At 38.2% G+C, this 10973-nt stretch overlaps 1 protein-coding gene across 1 annotated transcript in view; it reads right to left on the bottom strand.

Annotated features, from left to right (window-relative positions):
- The window catches only part of LOC110465635 (cyclin-G-associated kinase-like), a 28883-nt gene extending 22063 nt beyond the window's left edge, over positions 1–6820 (bottom strand). Inside the window, exons 1-2 of the mRNA XM_021521589.1 lie at positions 6608–6820; positions 317–378 (exon numbers count right to left, since the gene is read on the bottom strand). Coding sequence (XP_021377264.1) covers positions 317–378; positions 6608–6740 — 195 coding nt within the window. The 5' untranslated portion in view covers positions 6741–6820. The remainder of the gene's footprint in view (positions 1–316; positions 379–6607) is intronic.
- Positions 6821–10973: the final 4153 nt, after the last annotated feature.

Here is a 10973-nt window from a genome sequence, read left to right on the forward strand (position 1 = left end):
AGACCTTCACGGCTGACCTTACTCAGTGGTTTAATGCTTTAGACCTTCACGGCTGACCTTACTCGTTGGTTTAATGCTTTAGACCTTCACGGCTGACCTTACTCAGTGGTTTAATGCTTCAGACCTTCACGGCTGACCTTACTCAGTGGTTTTTAAAATGCTTTAGACCTCATGATAGACCTAGGTTGGTACATAGTGTCAAGTTTAAAGCTTTAGACCTCTTGGCCGGCCTTAATTGGGCATATTGTACGTGTGCGGTTGAATGTTTTAGATGTCACAGCAGACCTGGGTCTGTTGAGTTCTGTGGTTTATTTACCTTCAGAGCGTAGTCCTTTCCTGTTGCTATATCTTGTGCCACAAACACAAAGGCAAACCCACCTGTAAAACAAGAAGCAATGTTTTGACCTTTAAAATGCAATGACTTGAAAATTATGACAAGTACTTTGGGAAGCGCAATTTGATCACAATAGGCATCATCATCCTGTAAATTTCTACACGACTAGTACTTATGTGTGTGTTAATGTTGATATTCTTTCAAGTTCTACTGACTATAAACATTATGCGATACCAAATGAAAAATTAGGAAACATAACATGGTGTTATAATATGAAGGAAGATGGTATGTTTACCATCCCAGGTTAAGACTTAATTATCTCAAAACTTTATAAGACATATCCTTTACCAAATCATGATCAACATCTCTGACAGACAGTTGATAAATCTGATTAGAATCATTGATGCATGATCGGGGATACCAACACAGGTTGAGGTATTGATCATGATCCTGCAGTTGTACACATGTTCCACTGTTACTTACAATTCTATGTTTATTACCACATTGTGCACCTAGATTTTGTGACAACGTGAATATTGATTTACCAGTACGGGACTGCTTTATGTGCTCCTCACTGCTCACATTGATTTTCTTGTCAAGGGCACGTAAACTTCAGCCTAACCTAGCTATACCAGAGAAAGATATATCCCAGAGAACAGAATACAACTTCTGGTAATTGTCTTCATTAGGTGCTGGTCAAGTCCAATACTACTCAATATCGTCCATGTGACCATGGCCAATAGAAATGTCAGCTTCATTAGGCGCTGGTCAAGTCCAATACTACTCAATATCGTCCATGTGACCATGGCCAATAGAAATGTCAGCTTCATTAGATGCTGGTCAAGTCCAATACTCCTCAATATCGTCTATGTCACCATGGCCAAAAGAAAAGTCGGCTTCATTAGGTGCTGGTCAAGTCCAATACTCCTCAATATCGTCTATGTCACCATGGCCAAAAGAAATGACGGCTTCATTAGGTGCTGGTCAAGTCCAATACTACTCAATCTCGTCTATGTCACCATGGCCAATAGAAATGTCGGCTTCATTAGGTGCTGGGCAAGTCCAATACTACTCAATATCGTCTATGTAACCATGGCCAATAGAAATGTCAGCTTCATTAGATGCTGGTCAAGTCCAATACTACTCAATATCGTCCATGTGACCATGGCCAATAGAAATGTCAGCTTCATTAGGTGCTGGCTAAGTCCAATATATACTACTCAATATCGTCTATGTCTCCATGGCCAATAGAAATGTCAGCTTCATTAGATGCTGGTCAAGTCCAATACTACTCAATATCGTCCATGTGACCATGGCCAATAGAAATGTCAGCTTCATTAGATGCTGGTCAAGTCCAATACTTCTCAATATCGTCTATGTCACCATGGCCAATAGTAATGTCAGCTTCATTAGGTGCTGGTTAAGTCCAATATATACTACTCAATATCGTCTATGTCTCCATGGCCAATAGAAATGTCAGCTTCATTAGGAGCTGGTTAAGTCCAATATATACTACTCAATATCGTCTATGTCACCATGGCCAATAGAAATGTCAGCTTCATTAGGTGCTGGTTAAGTCCAATATATACTACTCAATATCGTCTATGTCACCATGGCCAATAGAAATGTCAGCTTCATTAGGTGCTGGTCAAGTCCAATACTACTCAATATCGTCTATGTCACCATGGCCAATAGAAATGTCAGCTTCATTAGGTGCTGGTCAAGTCCAATACTACTCAATATCGTCTATGTCACCATGGCCAATAGAAATGTCAGCTTCATTAGGTGCTGGTCAAGTCCAATACTACTCAATATCGTCTATGTCACCATGGCCAATAGAAATGTCAGCTTCATTAGGTGCTGGTCAAGTCCAATACTACTCAATATCGTCTATGTCACCATGGCCAATAGAAATGTCAGCTTCATTAGGTGCTGGTCAAGTCCAATACTACTCAATATCGTCTATGTCACCATGGCCAATAGAAATGTCAGCTTCATTAGGTGCTGGTCAAGTCCAATACTACTCAATATCGTCTATGTCACCATGGCCAATAGAAATGTCAGCTTCATTAGGTGCTGGTCAAGTCCAATACTACTCAATATCGTCTATGTCACCATGGCCAATAGAAATGTCAGCTTCATTAGGTGCTGGTCAAGTCCAATACTACTCAATATCGTCTATGTCACCATGGCCAATAGAAATGTCAGCTTCATTAGGTGCTGGTCAAGTCCAATACTACTCAATATCGTCTATGTCACCATGGCCAATAGAAATGTCAGCTTCATTAGGTGCTGGTCAAGTCCAATACTACTCAATATCGTCTATGTCACCATGGCCAATAGAAATGTCAGCTTCATTAGGTGCTGGTCAAGTCCAATACTACTCAATATCGTCTATGTCACCATGGCCAATAGAAATGTCAGCTTCATTAGGTGCTGGTCAAGTCCAATACTACTCAATATCGTCTATGTCACCATGGCCAATAGAAATGTCAGCTTCATTAGGTGCTGGTCAAGTCCAATACTACTCAATATCGTCTATGTCACCATGGCCAATAGAAATGTCAGCTTCATTAGGTGCTGGTCAAGTCCAATACTACTCAATATCGTCTATGTCACCATGGCCAATAGAAATGTCAGCTTCATTAGGTGCTGGTCAAGTCCAATACTACTCAATATCGTCTATGTCACCATGGCCAATAGAAATGTCAGCTTCATTAGGTGCTGGTCAAGTCCAATACTACTCAATATCGTCTATGTCACCATGGCCAATAGAAATGTCAGCTTCATTAGGTGCTGGTCAAGTCCAATACTACTCAATATCGTCTATGTCACCATGGCCAATAGAAATGTCAGCTTCATTAGGTGCTGGTCAAGTCCAATACTACTCAATATCGTCTATGTCACCATGGCCAATAGAAATGTCAGCTTCATTAGGTGCTGGTCAAGTCCAATACTACTCAATATCGTCTATGTCACCATGGCCAATAGAAATGTCAGCTTCATTAGGTGCTGGTCAAGTCCAATACTACTCAATATCGTCTATGTCACCATGGCCAATAGAAATGTCAGCTTCATTAGGTGCTGGTCAAGTCCAATACTACTCAATATCGTCTATGTCACCATGGCCAATAGAAATGTCAGCTTCATTAGGTGCTGGTCAAGTCCAATACTACTCAATATCGTCTATGTCACCATGGCCAATAGAAATGTCAGCTTCATTAGGTGCTGGTCAAGTCCAATACTACTCAATATCGTCTATGTCACCATGGCCAATAGAAATGTCAGCTTCATTAGGTGCTGGTCAAGTCCAATACTACTCAATATCGTCTATGTCACCATGGCCAATAGAAATGTCAGCTTCATTAGGTGCTGGTCAAGTCCAATACTACTCAATATCGTCTATGTCACCATGGCCAATAGAAATGTCAGCTTCATTAGGTGCTGGTCAAGTCCAATACTACTCAATATCGTCTATGTCACCATGGCCAATAGAAATGTCAGCTTCATTAGGTGCTGGTCAAGTCCAATACTACTCAATATCGTCTATGTCACCATGGCCAATAGAAATGTCAGCTTCATTAGGTGCTGGTCAAGTCCAATACTACTCAATATCGTCTATGTCACCATGGCCAATAGAAATGTCAGCTTCATTAGGTGCTGGTCAAGTCCAATACTACTCAATATCGTCTATGTCACCATGGCCAATAGAAATGTCAGCTTCATTAGGTGCTGGTCAAGTCCAATACTACTCAATATCGTCTATGTCACCATGGCCAATAGAAATGTCAGCTTCATTAGGTGCTGGTCAAGTCCAATACTACTCAATATCGTCTATGTCACCATGGCCAATAGAAATGTCAGCTTCATTAGGTGCTGGTCAAGTCCAATACTACTCAATATCGTCTATGTCACCATGGCCAATAGAAATGTCAGCTTCATTAGGTGCTGGTCAAGTCCAATACTACTCAATATCGTCTATGTCACCATGGCCAATAGAAATGTCAGCTTCATTAGGTGCTGGTCAAGTCCAATACTACTCAATATCGTCTATGTTACCATGGCCAAAAGAAAGGTCAGACAATGTTAATTCCTTTTCTATAGAACTGATACTGGAAGTTTAAGACCAGAAAGCCACACTTGATTACTGTAAGTTCAGCAGGCCCTCATTACATCATAATTAATGCATATCTGATACTTGGGAACTCTTCAGAATTTTGTTAAAAAGTCTTCATTTTATCCTTATCCTATATTTTCATCTTACTTGTAACAAGTTTTCTTCTTTTAAATGGATCTCCTTGTCTACAGATATTGTATGGACCATGATTACAGGTTTATTTATTAATGTTTAAAGATACAGTCATGATAATACTATCAATTCAATTAAATCTAAATATCAAACTGAGGAGAAGAATCTAGATCTGGAATAAACACATTTACTGATACTCATATGACACTCACATATAAAAATATAGGAACTGTTATTGATATCACTTTCATTTGTCGTTATATAGACGATGTACAAATTAAATGTAGTTACAGTAATGAAGAACTTTACATTGTTCTCAAACATTATTTTGAAAGGATTGCTTCAATATCATTAGTTGTATAATTGATGTTAATTACAAAAATATGATAAAGCAGTAACTAATCTGCATACAAGATCAACTTACAACAACACAGGGTAATTAACATAATTCCACCGGTTCATTATTATCATGGTCATACATATTTTATCTTTTGTGTACTACTTTTGTAGTTCGCATGCAGACTCTGAAAATATCTTCACACAGTGACACACAGCTTATTTTTCCAAATGTAAAACATTGCATTTTTTTCCACATAAATCATTTCAAAATTTCTCATTTAAATGAATAAACCAGACAATAACAGGTCACCATGTGTTGGACCATTAAGGCATTTATTTCCCCCATATTCATACAACAGAAGCTCAAGTAACCATTTTGAATTTTGAAGTAATGGTAATGCGATATTGCACAGGTTTGTAATTTGACAAAAAACAATTTCCATCAAGAATGAACAAAATGAGACCAGTAGGACAGAAGTTTCAACCTGAAGACTTCTGTGTCAATCAGAACGCATGGCAGCCAAACATTGAACCTAATTGAAACAGTTGGGATACGTGTACACCAAACAAGTTTGATCAAAATCTAATCATTCTGTCGAAAGATATTGCAGGGTTTAGCAAACAACCTAGCTACCGGAATGCTGAAGCCTTATTTATTAACTGTTAAGAATTTGCTTTAATAACAATAACATATAACAATACTTGATTATTCCCTCATGACATAAGATGTACAGAAAAAGAAACACTAGTGCCCCAATATATAAAAAGAAAATGAGCTCATCCAGAAACGAAAGCACATGGATGAGTTGGATTGAGTTTATTACCTATATATAAATATTAGTGCATGACGCCATGAGTGTTTCTTTTTACAACCCATTGGTTATCAACTTTAATCCCATTTTACTTCCGTAATCGTCGGTATCGACGGAGGAAGTCAATCAGATAAAGATGAAGAAACAGCAGTCATGATAGGTGCCTATATTCCATCAAATCTAGAGTCTAGATTAACTTTTAAACTTTTACACATATTTTCACCATGCAGTAAAACTGTTACCTTATCCATCAAATCAACAAGACGAAGTAATACATTTCAAAACTGTCAGTTTTCCAGAAAACAAGAACTAAGAAAGTCATATTAAGGCTTATATCCAGTGGGATCACTGAGGTAAATCCAGACAGAGCCTATAAATTCGGATACATTTAATACTTGCATTTAATCTCGATTTCAATCAGGTAGAATAAACACCCTCCAGGTAAACAATTGGCCTTTGACCTAACTATGTCATATCTACTAGATTGACGATGAGTAGCAAAAAATCAATCTTATGATCAATTTTGAAAATAAACCTTACTTCACATAGATATGAATCAAGGCAACTATTCTGTTATGTTATGATTGAATTCTCTGTTTGTTTGTTTTTGTCTATTTGTTACGTTCACTGATCATAAGTCTGATCCTTTCCCACCAGTAAGCCTGCTAACTAATTTTATGTCGGATTGAGGTCGAACAACATTCACAATTAAATGCTTTTATCAATACAATTCGTAAGAAGTAACATATAGTGTCAACTTAACAGCTGGAGCATGAAAAGTTAGCTTCAGGCGAAATTATATCAATCAACGAACGGGGTTCACTGAAGTGGTCCCCTGTCGTCTGACAGGTGGGGAGGAACCAAGGACGTTACCTTCTGCGATCACACGCCTCACTCGTAGTTTCTGGTCTCCCAGTTCAACTTGTTGACCAACAAAATCATTGTCAGTTCCTCCAGTACCGCTGCCACTGATATAACCCAACGCAGACTTGAAAAAGTCTGCCATCTCGAAGAAATCACGCTCCTATGTTTTCTACAATCATCCCTGCATTGACTTCCATGTATTGTAGTCGATCGTCGATGACGTCAAATTCAGTCTGCTCTACGGCATGTCGAAAATTAACATCGACATGTCGAACATTATATAGTTTACCAAATTGATTTCATACAATAGCAGAACACATATCAACATAAATTTATGTTTTAATAGTTCGCATTGGAGGTTGTTGTAAAAACAGACTTTTACGACATCTTAGCTGAGAGCGCGGGAAATTTTAAATTCCCCTACTGAACTCTATATATACAGTGTCTTTTCTCGAGTACTCTGTTCAGCGTATGTATCAGTGCAGGTTGTTAAAAGGTTTCATAATGGTGCTTCAGTGCTGGGATAAATATGGTTATTTCCTTATTTGACAGTGATGTAAAAAGAAAAAAATACAAATGTGAAATTAAAAGAAAGATCGTTTAAGTGCAGCTAAAAGCAGAACAGAACTTGTTATGGTCTAGGAAAGCTGCAAATCTTTTATTAAAATCAGAGACACATGATGCATATTATTTAAGTATCTTTTAAAATAAATACTCTTATGAATTACTGAAAACGACCATAAAGTTTAATTACCTAGTACTGAACATGTTTTTGACTACTCAGTTGATTAACCCTGATATGCTTATTTTGTTTAATTTTACACATATAGATCTATAGGCCTATACAAATGTAGCAGTGTCATTATTTAATGACAGTAATATCTTTTACCTGTAAGGCTGGTTATTTTTAAACTTGATTCTTCATTAAGAGCAGAGTATTAAGTGCTGTGCTTTTACTATACAGTGTATCTATATACATGTACACTTTGCTTTATATCAAATGGCACCTGTCCAAACCTGTTTGTCAAGGTTCATGGGTCAATCTATTTTTGTGTAAGATTGACCATGGGTCAGTGCGCACCCGCGCTTTTGGGGGCATTGTCACTCCCGTACAAGTTTATGGCCGTATCGGACGTGTTATGCAATTGTGCAGACTTGGTGCTTATTAGTGAGCTAGGAATTCTAAATTGTGAGTACTTTAATAAGATCTTAGTGATTGTAAATTATTTATATCACATGTGATAACATTTTGGTATAGTTCTGATGTAAATTATATACTTTATAATTTACATCAGAACTATATCAAAATGTTATCACATGCGATATAAATAATTTACAATCATTAAGATCTTATTAAATGTATTAAATTTGAAGACTCCTGTATAGTTGTAACTTAAACATGGATCTAACCTAGCTGGTATTCCGTGTTGTAATTCTTTGATATATTATTTCAAACACTTATTCGTGTGTAGAGAGGTTTATTGAGTAATATTTAAATTTGGTGTGGAAAAGCCCTACTATATTACTACTAAAGTACTGTCAATAGCAGCTTCATGGTATGCGACTATAACGGAAGAGAGGTTTATTGAGTAATGAAATAGACTCAAATATATGAGGGTTTGTTTGGCAGATAGGTATATCAGTGAAGTCAACAGAGGCAATATTTTGACAGATATTAGAAATATAATGTAGTTAGCCGGGTCAGGATTCACCACTATCGTTGATCTTTTCACCGTACTCTCTCTCTCTCTCTCTCTCTCTCTCAACCGAGGGAAATAGGCATGGTCACGTGACACCAGAAACTTGCTATATCCCTCAACTCCATACTTTAACCGTTTTATTATACCGATACACAATGGAGAGATAGTTTTAACTAGAAAATATTTGTAAACCATAAGCTGTATAGCTTCACGTCCCAAATACCCTTTTGAAGGCAATGGAGCCAAATGCTTCCGAGTTCGGTAGCAAGCTCCGCCTACCTCGCGCGACGCTTCCGAGTTCGGTAACAAGCTCCGCCGCACTCTCGCCTGATTGACTCGGCGGAAATACCCGAGTGTAGGTATGTTTCAGTTCCCAGACTAACACACAGGACTAAAACACAGTCAGGCAAAAGTGGGGATATCTTCGTTTTGACCAATTACTTTTATATAGAGTAAATGAGGTAGAGGAATAATAAATCTATCTACCCTCTCTTCATCCGAGTATTCTGTGTAGCGTGCGCGTCAGTGCAGGTTGTTAACAAGGTTTCCTAACGGTGCTGGCCTAATGGCCTGGTACTTGATGTGATAAAAGAAAGTGTTTGTGTTGTAAATATTGTTATACTGCCTAATTTTGACAGTGGTATGAAAGATAATTTACAGATGTGAAGTTAAAAGAACACTGAGATGCTCCTGAAGAAGCAGCTTGCTATGGTCTGGGCAAGCTGATGGCACTAACGGCCGTTTTGAAAGATTGTACAGTGGGGCAATGAGACATGTGTCTCCTGGTAGGGCATTCTACTGTTCTATAGCTTAGGGAAAGAATGAATACTCATGTATTGTTGCATTGGAATAGCAACCAGTTGGTGGACAAATCTTATAGAAAAGACGCAGTCTCGCAACTGAGCGTCTATGCTGTAGGGTTTGCCACCCAGTCTAACCAACTCGGAAGGGGGAGTAGTCACATGCGCTGGCCCACCTCCAATAGTGATGACTTAGCTGTTGTTTTGTGGGGTCCAAAACGGAGGCGGAGTACTCAAGTTGTGGGCGAACTAATCTACATCTACATAGTAATGACCACCTTCGTCTATTTGTAGATCATGTCATGTGATAGTGGTTGCTAGGCCAAGAGAAGAAAAGATAAAAAAAAAATAGCGAAAGGGAATATTTATAAAGTATTGGAGTTAGAATTGTTTTTTGTTTAGGGACAGTTTAAAGCAGTCAGAAGAGGTAATGGAGGTTATATCTGGAGGCAGGTTATTCCAGTCTACTATGGTACGAGGGAAAAAGGATTGTTGTCGTACCTGTGTTCTACATGAGAGTGTTTGATATGAGTTCCGGTGTGCGTGTCTTGTGTGGCGGGATGGAGGTATGAGTTGGTCTTTAGTTATGTTGACTTTGTCGTGTATAGTTTTGTGTAGTGTTGTCAGTCGCATGACTCTCCTTCTGTCTTCAAGTGATTGCCAGTTAAGGTGTTGAAGCATGTCACCAACACAGGAGGTGTTTCTAAATTTGTTGGTGACTAATCTGGCTGCTCTACGCTGCACCATTTCTATTTTGTTTATGACTGTTTTAGTATAAGGGTCCCAAACTGAGCAGGCATATTCTAGGGGTGGTCTGACAAGTGTTTTATATGCCTGCTCCTTGACAGATGTAGAGTTTATCTTTAGATTTCGTCTGAGAAAGCCTAAGGTGGAGTTGGCTTTCCTACAGATGTTATTTATGTGACATTCCCACTTCAGATTTGACTGTATAGTGACACCTAAATATTTTGCTTTGTCTACGTGTTTAAGTTTCATTCCGTGCAGCATGTATTTGTGATGTTGTGGTTGTTTGTTATTGGTAATGGAATGGAGGCCAACAGGAATGTCGTTTATATAGAATAGAAAGAGGGATGGACCAATAACCGAGCCTTGAGGGACACCTGACTTGACATCGACGATGCTAGATTTTCCCCCTTCAACGATGACAGCCTGCTTCCTATTATCCAGGAAGTTTTCTATCCAGTAGTTACATAGGTAGTACTTCCGATCCTTTTAAGAAAACCTAAAGCCCTGTTTGATATGCTACTAACTCGGTTAACATGTTTATTCCATGTAAGATATTTGGAAATATCGACACTTTGCGTGAGTAACAACTTCCAAAGTTTGATTATAGTAAATGTGTCTGGACTGAATATTTGATTTTTGGACCGAGTAATTTGGTCACCTGACATTTGTCGGGATTAATTCCATATTCCAAATATTTTCCAAAACCTGTTATAAATTGTCGAGGTCTTTTGAAGAACGTCAGCATCGTCGATGTTGTCCAAGGTCGAATATAATGATGATCGTCAGCGAAAAGTCGGAGTTCAGATGTAACATGCTCCGGAAGGTAATTTACATTATAAGCTAAAAACAAGATGGGACACCAGATGTTAGCTTCACCTTTTCTGAAAAATCACCTTCCAGGACCACCTGTTGTAACCTACCTAATAAGAAACATTTAATCTACTGAAGGTTATGACCTTTGACGCCATACTGTTGTAATTTGAATAATAATTTCACATGGTTGACCCTGTCAAAGCCGGGCTTTACTAAAATCTGATAAGATCATATCAGATTGCTTACCAGAATTTAGTTTAAACAATATTTTATTCAATATAATCAACAATATTACAAATACAACTGTAAATTTGG

Source organism: Mizuhopecten yessoensis, unplaced genomic scaffold (assembly GCF_002113885.1).
Source record: "Mizuhopecten yessoensis strain PY_sf001 unplaced genomic scaffold, ASM211388v2 scaffold11095, whole genome shotgun sequence".
Lineage (NCBI taxonomy): Eukaryota > Metazoa > Mollusca > Bivalvia > Pectinida > Pectinidae > Mizuhopecten > Mizuhopecten yessoensis.